The sequence below is a fragment of the Bidens hawaiensis genome, unplaced genomic scaffold, assembly GCF_021521415.1.
Source record: "Bidens hawaiensis isolate Kalapana, Puna unplaced genomic scaffold, B.hawaiensis_p1.1 tig00028714_1, whole genome shotgun sequence".
Lineage (NCBI taxonomy): Eukaryota > Viridiplantae > Streptophyta > Magnoliopsida > Asterales > Asteraceae > Bidens > Bidens hawaiensis.
Genome location: NW_027494697.1, coordinates 140133 through 160026, shown reverse-complemented (window position 1 = coordinate 160026; position 19894 = coordinate 140133). Strand labels below are relative to the sequence as shown.

At 34.9% G+C, this 19894-nt stretch overlaps 4 protein-coding genes and 2 pseudogenes across 4 annotated transcripts in view; 5 read left to right on the top strand and 1 right to left on the bottom strand.

The window, feature by feature from the left end:
* Positions 1-19894, top strand: part of LOC143577518 (glycerophosphodiester phosphodiesterase GDPD1, chloroplastic-like) — a 112481-nt gene that overhangs the window by 24967 nt on the left and 67620 nt on the right. The gene's annotated exons all lie outside the window — the stretch shown is intronic.
* On the bottom strand, positions 976-2473 carry LOC143577514 (UDP-glycosyltransferase 89B2 pseudogene; annotated as a pseudogene).
* Positions 5548-8893, top strand: LOC143577499 (nuclear transport factor 2B-like). The gene is made up of 2 exons (XM_077061316.1): positions 5548-5865; positions 8619-8893. Exons 1-2 carry the CDS (start codon positions 5569-5571, stop codon positions 8691-8693), a joined length of 372 nt encoding a protein of 123 aa, XP_076917431.1. The 5' UTR covers positions 5548-5568; the 3' UTR covers positions 8694-8893.
* Positions 10226-10829, top strand: LOC143577513 (uncharacterized). Its single transcript, XM_077061323.1, has one exon. It carries the CDS (start codon positions 10391-10393, stop codon positions 10598-10600), a length of 210 nt encoding a protein of 69 aa, XP_076917438.1. The 5' UTR covers positions 10226-10390; the 3' UTR covers positions 10601-10829.
* On the top strand, positions 15039-15260 carry LOC143577512 (uncharacterized). The gene has a single exon (XM_077061322.1). The coding sequence runs from the start codon at positions 15045-15047 to the stop codon at positions 15252-15254; it is 210 nt and encodes a 69-aa protein (XP_076917437.1). The 5' UTR covers positions 15039-15044; the 3' UTR covers positions 15255-15260.
* Positions 18434-19378, top strand: LOC143577510 (transcription factor TCP20 pseudogene; annotated as a pseudogene).

The following is a 19894-nucleotide window of genomic DNA, read 5'->3' as shown; positions in this document are numbered from 1 at the left end:
TAGTATACATCATTCAAGACCATCACTTAATGCAGAAGACAATGATATTTTGTATTCTGCCAAAAAAGGATGGCATTTAAAAAATAATGATAGAATTTACTAACACAGTAACACATGTAATTTTTGCGTCTTGCAATATGAAGCCCAATAACAAAAGTCTTATGTGTTACGGAACCTGTTCAACTCACGGGTCACAAATTCTAGTTTTATTTAATAACTAATTATTAAATAATAGATTGAGTTATAATAAGAAGATTAGTTTTCCTAGGAAGGATAAGAAATAATCTTGTCCATTCATTTGAGAATTGAATGGTTGAGATTAGATTAGAGAGATCATTGAGTGTAAAACAAGGGTAAGGGCATAATAGGAATAACACATTTGTTGACTTTCTCTCTCCACATGCAAGGCACATGTCAAATTCCCCATCATTTTAAAATGTCCATAACTTTTTTATACGACATTTTTTTTTCAAAACAATTTCACCATAAAAACGAGTGATTTTTTATCTTTTATATGAGTACCATATTGCTTTATAAAAAAAAAAAAAATTGTGGGTTTTTACACGGTGTGTTTTATCATAATTGTGTTTTACAAAATTGTGTTATACAATTGTGTTTAATTTTTTTCATAGTGTTTTTTGCATTGTGTTTTTTACATTGTGTTTTTATTTTTATAGTGCTTTTTCCATTGTGTTTTTACATTGTGTCTTTTTCATCGTATTTTTCATAGTGTTTTATTTTCCGGCGAAATTTCCGAAGACTTTTCCGGCAAGGTGGTGGCGGTGGGTGGCGGTGGGCGGCGGTGGGCGGTGGTAGTTGTAAGAGATGAATGAAAATTTAAGTGGGTTTTTGAAATTAAATTAAGTGGGTTTCAATATTAAGATAGTAGACTAAAATACCCTCCTTCCTTCTCATTAAATAACCTAACAAATAACAAGATACATTCTTGTTAATTATTTAACAATAATACTTACTTTAAATAGACAAATTGGCAACTAATCTATCCAACTCCCGTACGGAACTCCCTTTCTCACCAACAGCCTCCTTTGCAGCCTTTCCAATCTCCTTGGCTCGTTCTCTCTCCAACCGAGTCACCTCACTCACTGATTTACTAATCAACTCGGCCAACTCGTCCGAGTCAGGAATCGTACTCCCACCCTCACATACCTTTATTCCCACTTTCAACTCATGTAACAACGTGGCATTCGAGTACTGGTCGGCGCTCATCGGCCAAGTCAGCATTAGAACCTCCGTCGCCACCGCTTCCATTATCGAGTTCCACCCACAATGTGTCAAAAACGCACCCACCGAGTCATGACTCAGTATCGCCACTTGTGGGGCCCATCCTCTAACCACAAGCCCCCGCCCCGCCGCACGCTCCTCAAACCCCTCCGGAACCCTCCCGTAATCCGCCGCCACGTGTCCGACCGTCGGTTCCTTAACCGACCACACAAACTTAACCTGACTCTTTTCCAACCCGAGTGCAACCGCCTCCATCTGACCATTAGTCAACACTTGTTGACTTCCAAAACAAACATACACAACCTTGCCATCATCCACATCCCCACACGTGTCTAGCCAAGACAACACGTCATTCGAGGTGGGCTCACCTGGCTCACCTCTATCAGACACCTTAAAACCTGGAGGAAGCAAAGGCCCCACCGCAAACACGCGGTCATGCCCAAGCTCCCTCATTAAATACTCCAAATAAACCCGTTCCAACTCGGTGAACGAGTTTATCACGAGCCCCCAGCTCGCTAAATTCCCTAAAAACCCCTCCTTAATAAACTCCGACTCCGGGTCGCCTTCCACATAACTCCGGTACACCGGGGACACCTGCCACCAAGGATATTCCGGCGAGTTAGGAATCTTTGGGAACTTAACCACCTCATTCGCATCTTCACAATTCACCCGACTCGGCCGGTTTCGCCACAACGAATAAATAACCGAAAGCGCCAACGCCCCGGAAGGCGAAAACGTGTATCTCCGGATACCAAGCTCTCGGGCAAGGCTATTAGTCCACCCAAGGAAGAAATCCGATATTATAGCTTGGGGTGGATTATTATGATTCCGAAACCAATTCATAACCGGGTTATATGAACCACCCAAAGCAACCATCATGGCTTTGAAGGCGTTGGCGGGAAGGTCTTTGACGTTTTCGATGCCGGAGGGGATGGCGGGGTGCGGCGGAAGAGGGAGGGTGAGGGTGGTGACGGTGGTGGGGTGGGCGGCGAGGAGGGTGGAGAGAGTGGGTAGGTTTTTGGGGGTGGTGAGGATGGTGATGAAGAGGTGGTGGTTGGTGGTGGTGGATAATAATTGGTGGGTGAGATCTAGGAGTGATAGCATGTGGCCTTGGGCTGGGTATGGGAATACGAGGATGTGGGTTAAGGAGGTGTCCGAGATTGACATCGTTGGTGGTGGTTGTTGGGAAATGGGAACGAGATTGGTGGAGAGTTGTCTTGGTTGGTGTATGTAGATATAGACCGTTGATGATTGGGGGGTGGGGGTGTTTTGGATGGATGATTATTTATGGGTTGTTGTTTGTGACTTGTGAGAGTAACGGTTGGATGACTGTTACCAACTCACGTTGAAATGTCAAAGGGATTTATATAATAACGAGTTTTTCTACCCAGTGCGTTGTGCCAGGGCAGCTGGCAAAACCCCATCGTTGAAACCCGAGCGTTATGACGATGAGTTAACAAGAATTCGGTCGGTGTTGCGTTTGTTATAATATAGACACCATTGGTAAAATTTGAGTGTTATAACGCAAAAATTAATTCGTCAAATTAACATATAAAAAAATTAACATATAAGAAAATAAAATAATTAAGACGATGTTTATTTGTTTGGCAAACCTCGACGGTGGTAAACTCAAACGTTGTCGGTCTTGAGCATTGAGGCGGTAACTTGACACGAATTCAATCGGTTTTGATTACATACCTTACAGTACCGGAACTAAAATACGAAAAAAAATATAAAACTTGAGGTAAACCAACAACCAATTTGGGGAGGGGGGGGGGTCAGTCGGTAGCGCTTTCAGTCATGGGCTTTATATAAGGCATCGAGTATGCGCGAACTCGGTCGGTTTCTTTCAAATTTGTTTTGGTACCATAACTAAAACAAAAAAATTAACGTTTCGTTGGTTTTGATTACGTTTATTTAAAATTGAACGAAAAAAATCACCGACTAATACGGTGCCGACACACCAAACTCTTTAATTATATATAGTTATAATTATAATAATAATGATATAAATATAATACTGCTTTTTTAACGTTTTGTGGACTGATTGACTGTTGTACCCTTCGCTTCTATTGAAATGTCAAAGTTTTAATACCTAAAGTTAAATAAAGCCTTGTTTGTTTTTTTAGCTGCATTTCTTAGTTTTGTTGTGTTTTTTAATTCGTGTTTTTTGGTTTCGTGGTTTCCTTCAATGTTTGTTGACTTTGAGCCGGTTTGAATAATAATGGCTATGATGATTACATATTTGAGTATATTTGTGATTCTATTTCTGTAAAGAGTTTTGTTTGTGAGTTGAGTTTTCTTCCGTATGATTTCTAAGATGTTGTGCCATTAGCCATTAGTATGCCAAAAGGACAATTTTACCGAAACATTAGTCTGTTTTGGTAGGCATTATGTGCTCGGTATTTGCAAAAAAAAATGTCGCTATTGTTCATGATATTTTTTTGGTACTTCAAGGGTAAATTATTCTTTTTCTAGCTAATTGTATGTAACCCCCTCATGTAAATCATTATGTTGTTGGTCAATTAAAGGTTTTTTTTTTGCTGTCTATTTGGTTAGGTACATTTTAGTTATTCAAACATGATGAGAAATCCAGTTCAAATCCAAAATAACTCAAGGACTCATTGTTGACATGGATTTGAAAGTTTAGTTTGGACAACTCCATGGCATGGTAAATATTCATGTATTATATACTCATGTATATTTTAGTTTACACATGTATTTACACATTACTGTATTGTTGTCTTATATGCTCCTTCGATCATGCTACAGGTGCAAAGGTATCATCATGATGCAAGTGCAAGGTAATAATCATGTTGTTGGCTCGAGTGATGATGAAACCAAGGAAAATAATAGAACGAACATTAAAAAGGAATATCTAGATTTTTTAAGGGGTTGCAGGCTCTAATATTGAAGACGTTGTTAAGCTCGGCTTTGCTTCTCATGAGATAATAGAAGAAATAATGGCGAGAACATGGGTACTCATACTTGCGGTTAGAAGCTATGGTGTCATACAAGGAAAGTTAAAGGGATCGAAAAAGAGGTAGACATAAAGAGGCGGACATAGTTGACTTTGGTTAGATAAACTGAGTTAGTTCAACTTACTAGAACTTTGGTATATTAGCATTAATTAGACGTTTGTTTGTGGTTACTTAATTTTGTTGACTTTGTTTTGGCTTGCAAAAGTACACCGTGTGTCATTTATATTTGTAGGTTTGTATGTGTTTAATTACTAAACGTTTTAGTTTAGATAAGGTGAGTGTGAGCGTTTCACACAATTGAATTACATTATTAAAACATAAAGTTTGAAATGCCATTCGACTTAAATGACTTCTCTTTCTTATAGGCTTGGTTTTATATTTCAGAAGTTTGAGGTGAACTCAAACTTGTTGCTGATGCAAGTATAGCCACTAATTATATTCGTTATGTTTGACAACTGCAAATTAAAAACCCTTGATCACGGTGCATAAACAAACCCTAAATGACATTCAAAATGACGCCCCGCAACGCGGGGGTCAAAATACTAGCATATATTAAATTTCAACTCATAACCAACTTCTAATATGTATTATTGGATTCTTTTGTTGTACTTAACAACTTCTAATGTATACTCAGAGTCTTTTTTGTTATACATTTTATTATAAGTTTTGTAGCTGCCATAATTGTCTTATTTGTTGTATATCTCACCATCTCTTTCTCGCTCTCTTTCATTTTCAACTTCAGATTTTCTCTCTATCATTTTCGTGATGTTGTTTTGTATATGCAAAACTATCACACCGTCCGCCATCTCCGCTGCTTGGTTACCAACCACCAATACCACCGCCTAAAACCGCTTATGGCTGCTGTGTTTTTTCACAGATAGCGATGTGTTGAGAGGTTCATTTTGTAAACCCTAGGCAACAATATTGTTGTAGTGCGACGGCCATGGTTGAGACCGATGACTTTTGGTTGTCTATGGTTCTGGCATAGTTAAGAGGGTGATGCTATCTTATCTATCTTGTGTGCTCCAGTTACGATTGAAGTTTATTTTGTTGAAACAGCTAGACATCTGAGTTTCTTGTTGTTTTATATGTCACGCCGGGAAATTTTAAAACTTATGGGTGAGACGCCCTCCTCAAATAGCATATTTTTAAGAATTTTCACAAAAAAATAATTGAAGTTTGGATGGGGCCCAGAAGAAGTGTAATGTCACGTCACATACATACCCAATCCAATCCAATCCAATCCAATCCGTGTAGCGTTATATATCAGCTAATAAAGCATTTAGAAATAATAATAATAATAATAATAACACCAACCAAGGGTTCGTTCATTCATTCAAGCCAAATGGATCCAGACGCTCTGTCGAAGGCATTCGTTGAGCACTACTACTCCACGTTCGACACCAACCGATCTGGATTAGCCAACCTCTACCAGGACTCTTCCATGTTGACTTTCGAAGGCCAGAAGATTCAAGGCTCTCAGAACATCGTCAACAAGCTCACATCTCTACCCTTCCAGCAGTGCAAGCACAGCATCACCACCGTTGATTGCCAGCCGTCTGGTCCTGCTGGCGGTATGCTTGTGTTTGTTAGCGGTAACCTTCAACTCGCCGGTGAACAACACGCTCTTAAGTTCAGTCAGGTATATGTTGATTCACTTTTGTTAGATTTATTTATATCATTTATATTTATTTATATCGTTTAGTTAGTTTAAATCTCGTATTTGATTGAGATTTGAGTTTTGAGCCCTAGTTCTGTGATTGGGAGATTTGATTACGTGGTGCGGGTGAAACGACGTCGTTATGTGTATCGTTATTTAACCTAGATTAGTTATAAAATTTTAAACTCTAATTGATGAATTTGGGTGGTGAACTGGTGATCTGTGAATTGTTGAGTTAAAGTTGTTGTGAAAGTGTTTAGATTATTTGGCTATGCTATTGTTAGCAAATAGTTAGTGTGGATCTCTTACAACTTACGCACTGGTATCTGATTGAGATTTGAGTTTTGAGCCCTAATTGTGTGATTGGGAGGTTAGGTTATGTGGTGCGGATGAAACGACGTTGTTATGTGTAGGATTATTTTAACTTAAATTAATTATAGAATTTAAACTCTAATGGATGAATTTGGGTGGTGTTGGTGGTGAACTGGTGATCTATGAATTGTTGAGTTAAATTTGTTGTGAAAGTATTAATAGTTAGTGTAGATCTCTTATGCACTAGTATTTAATTGAGATTTGAATTTTGAGCCCTAATTGTGTGATTGGGAGATTAGATTTGGTGGTGCGGGTGAAACGGCGTCGTTAAGTGTGTGGTTATTTAGCCTAGATTTGTTTTTTAAACGTGTTTGTTTGGTTTTGTGATGATAATGGATGATTTTGTGTGGTGTTGAGTTAAAGTTGTGATAGAGTTAATGTTGTTTTTAGCTAAGATGTAATAGTTTGTACAAAGTTGAATTGTGTATTTGTGTTGACTTTTGAGATGCGTATCATATGCTTGGGTTATTGGTACTTGTTTGTGAATAAACATGACACTTGTGTGTTGGCATATATTCCATATTCCCAGTAGTGTGGCTTTGACCATTTTGTATTTATAGATCTCAAGTTGAATCAGTCGGCTACTGAATGGGGGTTGGCAATGTTTGTGTAAAGACTGCACACTTGTGATAAATTGATACATGGACCTTGGAGGGATTTGTTGTTATTTAGATGCCTAATTGATCGTAATTTGTTCAATACATTGTGAAGTTGACCCCGTAGTTTACATTTTGGACTTGTTTTATATCTTTTAGGCATATGTTTTGAGATGGTGAGATACATATGTTTGGTTATTGGTTATTTGGTACCTGTCTGTGCAGAAACAGGACACTTGTGTGTTGGCATATATTCCACATTCCCTGTATTGCGGCCGTGATTATTTACTTATTTAGTATTTATAGATCTCAAGTTGGGTCAATCGGTTGCTGAATGGGGGGGTTGGTAATGTTTATGTGAAGACTGCACACTTTTGGTAAATCGAAAAATGGACCCTGGAGGGTTTTGTTGTGATTTAGATGCCTAATTAATCATACTAATTTGAGTAGATTGTGAAGCTGACTCCATATCTTACATTTTGGACTCGTTATACACCTTTTGGTTAACTTTATATCGAAGTGGCTACTGGCTTGTTGTGGATGGAAATATGGAATGATTTTAGTATCAAAGCCTTTAAATGCTGTAGTTGGATTTAAGTTTCAAAACAAAAAAATTGCAGTTGCAGAAACTCCAAAAAGTGGTAGCGCCTGACTTAGAAACTTGAACTTTCCCCCCAATTTTGTTGCATTTCTTTGAATTATATAGTCAGGTACGATAGTTAAAAATGTAAAGTTTTTTAAGCATGATGTTGGTTTTATTAAATTTCTGCAACTATAATGGTTTTCTCAGAAGTTAAACTTAAGTACAGTTATTGCAAATGTTGGCATTCATTAGGATGACTGCTGTTCACTTCTTACTAACCTTCTGTACATTTGAGGGCTTAATTTTTGCTGTCTCTAAATTATTGACTTATTTATGCATGTTCTTGGTTTCTTGGACGTGCCCATGAAATCACATTGAATCATTTACCAGTTATAAAACCTCATGATCCAATTTGATGATCTTGTTGATAATTTCAGTGCCTCCGGTTCTTCAATTTTTATACCTGATTTGTTTTGCATTTATGCAATTATGTTTATAGTTTTATCTTGCTAAATTTTGAATACATCAATAGGCAATGACATGCATATTTTTATATCAATTTGTTTTGTTTTATTGTACCAAGTTGCTATGCAATATATAACCAATTGTTTAAACTACATGTTTCTATGCAATCTCTTCTTTTATTGGCTCATATGTGATATGTATATTCATGGACCTGTTTGTATGAAAATTTGCATGCATTATTATAATGTATTTGTGTTGCTTAGAGTGCTACAAAAGTTTTCCATTGGATAATAATTTGTCACGGAGCATGCATATAAATCTATGTTTGCGTAATGGGTAATTTTTTTTAAAAACAGTTATTTAAAAATAAGATATCATTATGAATAATATAATTTAGGAGGAACTATGCACTAAATATCTTTTGATCTATTTGAACCCACCTGTATTCTTTTTTAGCTGTTTTTGAAATTCTATTTTTTTTATCCTCTCGAATTTGGAGATAGAATACTACCAAATCAATTCATGCTCATTGCTCATGCATAAGTAAAATTGGCAAGTGCAAGTATTTTGACATCATAAAAAGTTTTTTCTGGTTCTGTCTGGTAAATACTTATATGCTGTTATTCTTTTCATGGAATATATGATATTGAATAATTGCGGTTTATTTACTTTTGAAAAGCTTATACAAATATTTATGTTTACTGCTTGTGTATGTGCAGATGTTCCATCTGATGCCAACACCCCAAGGAAGCTTTTACGTGTACAACGACATATTTCGGTTGAACTATGCTTAAAACAAGGTGCTTCTGAAAGCCAGAAATTGGCTAGTTTAGCATTCAATTCTGAATATTTTGCCTATCAATTCTGTCTTTTATACTGGTTTGCATTATTCTGTTGTTGGAAGTGGATCAAGTTGTGTAGTTTTCTGACTGACTTGCTATGTTGTTAGAAAACCATCATTTGCTTCTAGGGATACCAGTGACTGTTCTGAATCTATTGTTTTTGGAAAATAATCATTCAATGCCTTTGATGTTACATAATCACTAAACCCAGGATAAAAACATGGTATAGTAAGTTTCAGTCTTAATTTTACAATGTGGTGCAAGGTGCCAAGGCTGCGCGCTTTTGAATGCTTAAGGCGGTTATGCAAGAGGGCAGTGCCGAAGTAAAATCCTGGTGTTTCAAGTTTTTTTATAAATATAGCCTCACCTCACATACCTAATGTGTTTTGGTTTTGGGGTACCTATTGCCTTAGTGCGTGCCAAGTTTTTTAAAAAGCAAGGTTCTAATAAAGTTTCATACGAATGACTATTTGAACGGAATAATTACAAAACCTGATTACAGTAAAAACCTGATTACAGTAAAACCTCTGTAATTAATTGTTGATAAATTAATAATCTCAATAAAATAAATAATTTGTCTAGTCCTAACTTGGGCACAATGCAAAATTGGATCCCAGTCGATAAAATAATAAGATAGTACCTTTTTTGAAATCCTGGTGTATACATATTGGTCCCAACAAAACTATAAATTAATAATTACTAATAGATTTCAAATTCTAAGGTTGTCTAGTAAAAAATGAATCTATAGTCACTTGATTTTGGTTGACTTCAATTATATATTGAGTTTATTGTTAAACTTCAAATCTATATTGAATTTATCTTTAAATCTCCTCATTGGACTTAAGACTTAAGAATTGAGACATTGTCTTCTCAATATTGCAACAAAAAGTTGTGATTAATTGACATTTTATAGTGATCACAATTTCTAGCCATGTTTAACATACATGGAGAAAAAAATGCATTGAAACTTGGTTTGTAATTTATTTTTTGGTATCATAAAGCAACTTTTTTACTTATTCAAAAGCAATATTATTCAAAAGCATTGAACTTCACTTGACAAATTCAATTTATTTGTGAATGTAAATTGCACTAGGAAATTTAAAAATCATATGTAAAACCTCTTTAAATTAATAAGTTATTAAAATATCTCAATCTCAATATTATTAATTTATAGAGGTTGTACTCTACTATTTAGTTTATATTTTCATGTTAACTAATATGTTAAATCTGAAAAGAATAGTCATGGAAAAGTATTTTCATTATTTAAAATTTATCAGTGTTAAAATTTATTGTAGTTAAAAAGAATTTTGGTAATTTAGTAGAGTAGTAAAGAAACTAATATCCGTATAAAATAATGCAAGTTAATAGATTTTATTTAAAATGTACCTAGGTTTATATCCATCCGTATAAGTGCATAACATTTTTATGATTTCTAGAGCTTTTGATACCCAATAACAAGTGGGATTGATTTGGAATGAGGATAACTTGAGCAAGCAATCAAGGTTCACTTTTCTTCTATCATAGTCATACCTATCTTGTATCTTCAACCTTCATTGATCCTTAAATACAACTGTACATATACTATTGTCACACACTCATAACTTGTACAAAAATATAGATCAACCAAAAGCCGTGAATTACAAAACAAAATGTCGGATTGGGGACCCGTGTTCGTGGCTGTGATGCTCTTCATACTGCTTACTCCAGGGTTGCTTATTCAGATACCCGGTAACAACAAGGTTGTGGAATTCGGTACTTTCCATACGAGTGGTGTCTCGATTTTGGTTCATTCCGTCATCTATTTCGCTCTTATGTGCATTTTCTTGTTAGCGGTTGGTGTCCATATGTACCTTGGTTAAGTTCTTGTGTAATGCTCAAAATTTTCTTGTGATTCTGTCGTCTTTCATCATTGGTTACTTATGTAAATCTTTTTCATTATTTGAATTGGATTTTGTGCTCTTCTTGTGATCGAATATTACGTTTTCGTTTAAATGTAGTGATCGTAATTAATAAACTACTTTAATCGCTAGAAATTTCAAGTGTTACCAAGTTGTAACGACGGCCTCATCGGCGTCATATTGTTATGTAGAGCCAATAAGCATGTGGCGACTTGAAAGGCTAACCAAGGTGTTCACTATTTGAATTGGATCAGCAAAACCCGAATTTGACTAATGAATCTGAATTCAAGTTCGAATAACTGAACAAGTCCATTTCATTTGAATCTATGTATGTATTTTAGATCGAACAAGTCTGTTTTCGTGGGTATGGAATTAGGTGATATGTGCACCGATTACCAAAACCAATTACTCGTTTACCCCAACCTTATACAAATATACCTAAATTATAAACACGAAATTTTTTAATTTTTACTTTCTTTTATTCCTTTTTTATTAGCACTTTATGGAAAATTATTTTATGCCCCAAGGTATTTGATGATATTATTTATAGTTTGTATGTTATGAAATATATTATAAAATTATATAAAAATTATAATGATATAATTTATTTATGATGACGCTTATATGTATGTAATTTAGTATGTTTTAGTTTGTAGTAGTTGTTACATGAATAAAATCTATATGATAGTTATAATGGGGGAAGACAATGTACTTTGAAATCCAACATGTGTTTTTTTAACAAATTAAAGGGTATACCCGATGCTCGCATATAAGCTCGATAAACATATATCCGACTTACAATTTAGAATATGGAAGTCTTTTATTATTCGTCCTTTGACACTAAGGGGCTGTTTGTTTACATCTGAATGGAACCATTTAGATAAACATCTGATTCATTCAAACTGTTTGGTTTCAAATAGAAAAACATCTAAATGGTTAAAATTAGGTCTGAATCATTCAGACTTACTGTTGTTGCTGAATGAGACAGGTGCTAATTCAGATCTAAATAAACCAAACAGCCTCTAAATAAATGAATATGGCTACGTGTTGTGTATCTGATTCTGTTATAAAAAGTTTCATAAATAAGTGAATAAATACATTGCAATAATATTATATTACTAACTTTGTACGCGAAATCTAAAATACACGCAAAGGGAATCAAATCACACATTGTATATCACATTCATGGAAACCACGTCACTTGAACACACTTTTTAACGCACTACATTACTCGTTAATCCATGTCACACCCAACTTAAGTTCTTCATTTGCCCAAAGCATCTAAATTGTGCATCTTGGAAGAAATAATGGCAGACTGGGGACCTGTACTCATTGGTGTAGTACTCTTTATTCTCTTGCAACCAGGCCTCCTGTTTCAGTTACCCGGTAACGCCAAGCCGTTGGAGTTTGGTAGCATGAGGACCAACGGCAAAGCTATTGCGGTTCATACGCTTATTTTCTTTGTTATCTATGCTATTCTTGTGCTTGCCCTTCATGTCCATATCTACACCGGCTAATGTGTCTTGGGTATCCATGTAGATCGACTTTGATGAATCAGTAACGGGTTATGTATTTTCTGATTTTCCTGTTAGTTAATCCATGTAGCAAGGAATATTAATTGTTGTTTGATTTGAATTTGAATGTTGAATCGTTTTCTAATTTTTCAATTAGTTAATCTAATTACATAACCAATGGTTCACCTGCTGGTATAGTTCATTCCTTTTGATATTAAACTACTACCAATTTATTTTTTTAGTACTTTTATGTGTTCTGGTTGATGGCTATTTAATCAAAAGTGACGTCCTATCACAGCCAAATATGTGGAGAGACATTTAACTAACTGTCAACTAACCACTCAAACTTGCGTAATGATTTGTTTACTTAACTAAACATTTAATCGTTTATACAAATTTGAATTGGTTAATTTGATTGGTTGGGTTTTTAACTGACTCAACATTTTAAGTCATTTTCTTCGTTACTGCCATGGCATCTAGTGGGACAATTTTGTGTTTGGCGCCCATTAACTATTTGATGAAATGGTTTAATCCTCAAAAAATGGTGAGTTGTCAGCCCTCCACCTCATCACAACACATAGTATTAGTACTAAGTTAATCAACGATGCATAAAAAGTAATTGACTCTAAAACTTTCTTTAGATGAAAATATAACTTCTTGTTTGCTCACCAAATTCACCCTTGTTATTATTGCATAGTAAATGACGAATGATACCAAAAATTCAAAAAAGTATTTCACATAAGCAAAGTAGATACATAGCAAAAGAAATATATATATGTTCGATACAATACTTATATGAAATAAAGTAGATGCATGAATACCAATTACATGGTAAAAAGTGGGAGGTGAAATTTTAAAAAACTGAATCATACCGATTGATTAAACTAAAGTCACAAGTTTTGTTTACGTGTTCCATAGAAACAAGCTGTCACGTGAATCTAACATATCAATTTATAATCTAAACATAGAGATATTAGTAATTTTCTATTTTAGTATATTATGAGTTTATGATTGTTACTTTCTTTTTAAAGGAGAAAACGTGATAGGAGATTTACTGTTATAATTGGTGTAAAGAGAAGTAAGTGAGGTGTAAAGCTCGTGGATGTGGATGGATGACTTAGGAAGAAGAATAACACATTATCTATTGTGTTCAAGGTTCATGTCTAATAAATCCCTAATTTGTTCTTTTTACATGCCCATATTATCTCAATTCCCCTCCTATCTTATTTGAGATATATGTCATTCCTAAGTTTTCTCCAAACCTCCATTTCGTATTTGGTTTATACTTACTTGATGGGCTAAGAATAAGTGTCATATAACATAGCCGGTCGGACATCAATCTTATAAAATTCTTTTTAATCTTGTTAGTAACCTCTTGTGACACAATACTCTAACACCGCTTGCACTAACTTGCCTGAACACGATGGGCTACATCACCATTTATGTATCTATCACTCTAGACAAACAATCCTAAAGGTCTAAAGTTGTCATATGTATGTTATATTACCTACACTTGACCTACATATGTATAGACAAAAGTACTTTTAAAACATATGAATAACTCAGTTGATAGATTTTTTTGTTATATAGGAGTAACTAATTATTGATCGAAAAATAAATGACTTATGTTTGTTCTTTTTGTTTTTGTTATAATTTAGTATTGTGTAATAAAGTTTATCATATTAAAACATAACAAACAATTTTTTAATTTGAGTTTGTAGAATCATTTTGTCACCAATATTATAAGACACGATGTTTATAAAATAGCATTATCCTTATTATTTAGGCTTTCATACACGTATTTGCATATTCTTTTCGAACAACTTTTTTCTACACATAAAACCCTTCTAACTTTATACAAACATCATTGATTATACCAGTACACCATTAAATCATGAGTTGCGTATATAAAACAACATTTGATACAACTCACCACACCAATCGTTAGGTTGGACTCATCCAACAAATTCTGGAGTTAGAGGCCTTTAGCTCAAGAGAATTTCATGTGGGATAGGACTATGTATGTGATTGGTATGCTGTGCACTTAAAAATATTTAAGGTTATGCAATATTGCTCTAACCAAGTGACTATAAAGTACCTATGCATTTCATAAATCAAAACACCCATTAATCATTACTAGATAAGAAATTAAAATATTCTTTTATTATCAATCAAGAAAAGCAAATGGCCTTTTGACTTAGTGATACCTGCTAATTATACCCATTAAATTGGTGCGGATTCGAGTCCCACTAAGTATGCAATAAGTGCATTTAAAAGTAAATTATATGAGGTGCGTCGTTGTCAATCAATAAATCATAAGCTACAAGCCTCGACGTGTCCCTTGCACAACCTCCTTAAACCACTCCACAAACCAATCCGCAAAAGATTATGACATCTTGATAAAACTAAAATAAGTTTAAAAATCATATACTTAATAGAAGTAAAGTAGTCATAAACCATAACTTTATTCAAGTTAAAACATATAAGATATGTTTAAGTTTAAGTCAGGTATATTTGATTATTGACACCTCTATTATATCCATAACATATTGTAACATTCCAACTAATCAATTTAAGTTAGCCGACCACTCCTATTTAATTAGTTAACTTGACAAATGGCACCAACCATTAAATAATATTAATACCTCTAGACAAATTTGCCGACTTGATATCACTGTCACACAAAACGTTAGTATCAGCAACAATCGACGTGCACGATACTTCACCTGCGAAGTTTGTTAATGTCCTTTATCACCTGGCCGAATGTTATATATTATCATTTGTCACATAGTCAGTGGCTCAAGGCTCAGTTTCTATATCTTCTGCACCTCTTATATAGTTTTGACTAGATCGTTTTAAATACAAAGAAAAGAAAGAAAGAAAGAAAGAAAATGGCTGATTGGGCGCCAATTATAATCGGGGTGTTGCTATTTGTGTTGCTGACTCCTGGTTTGTTGTTTCAGCTTCCGGGCAAGGGAAGAGCGGTTGAGTTTAACAACTTCCAGACTAGTGGGGTCTCCATTTGTGTCCATACGATAATCTTTTTTGGACTCATAACCATTTTACTCATTGCAATTGGTATAAGCATCAACATAGGCTAGCTGCTAGATTTTGTACACCTCAACTTCTATATTGTACTTGAATACTTTACAAGTATTCATTTTTTCATATTATGTTATGGTTTTATGGAATATACATATGATCTATAGATTCTTGATACTATATATATTTGTAAAACTCTTCTAGGACTCTTTAATTCTTTGTCAATACTAACTTAAGCTTGGATATGTGAGTGAATCTAATCATGTATTGCTCTAAAAATATGGTTTGCCAATATTTATACTTTGAAATAAACCAAGATGGTAATGAACTAATGATGGCTAATTACCGGGTGCATGGGCCCGATGGCTCGGGCCTAAGTAATCTCATTAAGTTGAATGGGGTTTAATGGGTTTTAGTTAATTTTTTTATCAAGTTGGGTTGACATTATAAATATGCATTAAGTTATGTATAAGAGTTATTGTAATTGAGTTTTTTGAGATATATTTTCATAACTTTAACAAAAGAAAATTTATTTTATAATGTGTGTTATTCGTTAATTACCATATATTAATCTTGAGGTAATTTAGTGATGACAGGATGAAAATTTCAGTAGGAGTTTTGAGACGAAACTAGACTCTATGACTGTTGAAAATGGTTGGGTTACTGGCTTTTTAAACAATTCGAAAGGACGCATGTATATGTAAAATGCTCGTATCACCCTGTTTTCACCAACACATTAAATATAACTCCATGAAATTATCATAAAGTATAAATGATACAACATTTGATTAGAAGAAAAAGGTTAGATCATATTTTATTGCAATCCCTCGAATGATCAAGACAAATGCACATTAAATATGTTTCACTCTTGAAATTTGCAATAATTATATTTTATCTTTATTTTTTTAATGAATAATAATAGGTCTCGGAAATATTTTTTTTTTGAATGGCGGCATTATATTAACAAAGGCGAACTAGCAACTACTAGTCCCCAACAACAAAAAAGAGCTTACACATTTTGTATATCAAAATTACACCAACTATACCAATCGATTACATTTTTCTTTGATCTTGAAACCACCCAAAGGTAACTTTGTATTTTTATGTTTTCCACAATTTGAGTAGGGCTAGCGTTTACTCCATTGAAGATCATGTCGTTCCTCGCTCTACAAATACACCAAAGAGTGACTCGAAAAATGGCTTGAACTAGCTTAGTACGTCTTTTATCCCGGGCCAAGCTAGATTGGTAACTCAACACGTCGTTTATGGAGAAGGCAAAAAAAGGTGGAAGCTTGCACCAACTAGCTATATGTTGCCACACCATGTCCGTCTTCAAGCAATAAATCAACAAATGGTTAACTGTTTCATCAATATCAAGACAAAAAGGATATACCGTACTCCCCGTGTGCACATTCCTTCTCAAGAGAGCCGTTTTTGTCGCGATTCTTTGGAGTTGGGCTTTCCATCCGAACACGTTTACTTTAATCGGGACCCAGTTGTTCCACTCATATGGGCTCAAATCATTTACCATAGATTGATTCTCCAATAATCTTCGTGCTGATCTTACTGAAAATAGGCCATTCGTATCCGCTGACCAAAACCAAGAATCTTCCACATCTGTGATACGAATCGATCGAAGTAAAGAATGGCACTCTTGTATCTCGATTCTCTCACTGTTACTGGTAGGAGTTCTAATCCAACTCCAATCCCACACAAGCAAGTCTCCATTCCTATTAAAACAATCTGCCGCCTTACTTCCTTTATGCCTAACGATAGCGAAAAGACCCGGGAACCTGCATTTTAAAGGAACCGTACCTAACCATGTATCGACCCAGAACCGGATTCTTTTTCCATTCCCAACGACACCGCGGATGAAATGATTCAGATTGATATTGTAATTGGTGAAATCCGTTCTTGCAATCGCCGCCCAAGTGCCGGGAAACCCGTTCTTTTTTGGAACCGGCATGCAAGCTCTAGGAGTCCAATGAATGGCTTTTATCACGTTACTCCACAAACCCCTTTTCCTCCATTTTAAGGCGCCACCACCACTTCGAGATTAGACTATTATTCATATCTTTTAACCACCTAATGCCTAAACCACCCGACTCTTTTGGTGCCACTACCTTCTCCCAAGCCACCCAATTTATTGCTCTTTTATCCGGGTCTCCGCCCCAAAAGAAACGCCTTCTAATTTTTTCAAGATCGTTCAGAATCGAAGTCGGTGCCTTGTATATGGAAAAATAATATAATGGCAGGCTACTAAGTACAGATTTAATAAGTGTTAATCGACCCCCCATTGATAACGTTTTTGCCTTCCATAAAGATAACTTATCTTCGAACGATTTGATCACTGGAGCCCAACTAGTTATTAGTCTCACATATTTACCTATTCTAATAAAGTAAAATAATTGTGACACGTGTCAGTTTGTGGTTAATCCTTACAATTTTTTTCCCTCCAAAACTTATATATATGGCAAATATAAAAAATTATTTACTTTCATTTTACACTCTATTTATATTATATTTAATTAAATTATTCACTTTTATTTAAACTCTATTGTATTATATCTATACATTTTTATACAAATAAATATTTACGTATAAATATTTACGTATTATACTAATGTACATTGTTAGAATATATTTCACAACATACTTGGTGAAATTCAAAAATCTACAACAAACCATGCTTATTAAATATGGAAAATTTGTGAAAGACTTTAGCTATATCTTTCACATCGAAAAACCTCATTGTTTTAAATTTTCCTTCAGTGGTATTGCTTCATTATCGTATACCGATTGTAGAACAACTCATTCTCGATTTAAAAGTCAAATATATTTGATGATATAATACGACTATATTTGTAATACATTTTTTACATAATATAAAGAGGCTTAGTTATCTTTTTTTATTTATATTAAATTATTTATTGTAATTTATACATTAATTTATCCTGTGTAATACACGGGTTTCTAAAACTAAGAATTCTATAAAATAGAAGGAAAAAAATATTGCAATAATAGGTCTCACATATAATTCTATAAAAAATCATTATGCTAACGCACAGGATAAAACTTTCCTATACAGAGACAAAAAAAATAGAAAAAAAGTCAAACCCATTGTTAAAACTTTACCATCATTTAATAACAGTAATAATTGATTATCCCAAAGTACAAAATCACCATCCTCATCCACCAAACGAGATTACAATTTTCAAACCCATCTGAAAACCAACCACCACAACTGTCCACCATGGCTGACAGCAGCAGCAACAACAACAACTCCTCTTCAGAGATTGTAGTATCTGAAAAAGAACAAACCAAAAAACAACAATTACAAGTCAAACGAACCTCAAACAAAGACCGCCACACCAAAGTTGACGGTCGTGGTAGAAGAATAAGGATGCCTGCACTTTGTGCCGCCAGAATTTTCCAACTCACAAGAGAATTGGGTCACAAATCTGACGGCGAAACGATCCAGTGGCTGTTACAGCAGGCCGAACCCTCTATCATCGCCGCAACCGGAACCGGTACGGTCCCTGCTTCGGCGATGGGGGTTGCCGCTGCAGGTGCAGCTTCCCAGGCGGTTTCAATTTCCGCGGGATTACAAGTGGTTGGTGGAAATTTGGGGACAGTTAGACCCACCAACCCCTTGTCTGCACCTGCACATGTTTCTGGTATGGTGAGTCTGTGGCCCGCCATACCAGCAGCAGGATTTGGGTTTCAGCCTTCTGGTCCCACTGTAAACAGTTTGGGCACAGAAGGCTCGAATTACCTACAGAAGATTGGGATGTCGGGGTTTGACTTACCGCCCGGGATGAGTTTCTCGTCAATTTTGGGTAATGATAATCATAATCATCCGGGTTTAGAACTTGGGCTTTCGCAAGATAATATTGGGGTTATGAATCAAATGTATCATATGGGTCAGGCTAGAATGCATCAGCAACAACAGTCTTCGAAGGATGATGATTCTCATGGTTCGGAGAGTCGGTAGAAGTTTTAGATTATAATTTTGAATTTGTTATGAGAATGAATTATGAAGCCCTAATCTTTTAGCTTTATGGGATAATGTGATTTCTGTTTTGTGTTGTACAAAAGGAAGTATAAATTAAAAGTAGAGATTGGTGAAGATGTTTAAGAGCTTCATCAGTATCAAAACAGTTGTAAATTGCAGTTGCATTTTGTCTATAGACTATAGTAGTGATACACATATATACATACATATTTGTTAACAACATATGTAGTTTACTTGTCTAGTTTTGTAGGACCTATGGATTAAAGACCTTTCTTGTTTGTGTTGAGACTTTAATACAGTTGCAGTGTGTTATGCTTTGAATACTTGTTAGCTGTTGCTACAAGGACATAAGGCGTTCACTGTCTTATTTAGTCGATTCTTGACCAAACTGTTAACTGCGAGTCTACAATTATGGAATATGACAAAATAAGCATACCTGGTTGGGTTGGGTGGTTGGATCAGCTGGTTTTACTAGTTTAACGGTGTAACGTTTCAGTCTTGGATTTCTAAACCGTTTTCTATTCAAAGTCATTAGTTTGTATCAAAATAATTTAAACGATAAAGATGGTCAATGATTATAATAGATATGTTAAACCTTATACAAGTGAATCAAGAACACCAAACACGATATTGCATAAAACGTTTATGCGACTCTTTTCATTAATAAGAAACTAAAACAAAATA

What these genes read in the sequence shown, in the direction of transcription:
- LOC143577513 (XM_077061323.1), top strand. Translation starts at nt 10,391, where the DNA reads ATGTCGGATTGGGGACCCGTGTTCGTGGCTGTGATGCTCTTCATACTG.
- LOC143577512 (XM_077061322.1), top strand. Translation starts at nt 15,045, where the DNA reads ATGGCTGATTGGGCGCCAATTATAATCGGGGTGTTGCTATTTGTGTTG.
- LOC143577499 (XM_077061316.1), top strand. Translation starts at nt 5,569, where the DNA reads ATGGATCCAGACGCTCTGTCGAAGGCATTCGTTGAGCACTACTACTCC. An exon ending in ACGCTCTTAAGTTCAGTCAG is followed by an intron (nt 5,866 to 8,618) that starts GTATATGTTGAT and finishes GTGTATGTGCAG; the next exon opens with ATGTTCCATCTGATGCCAAC.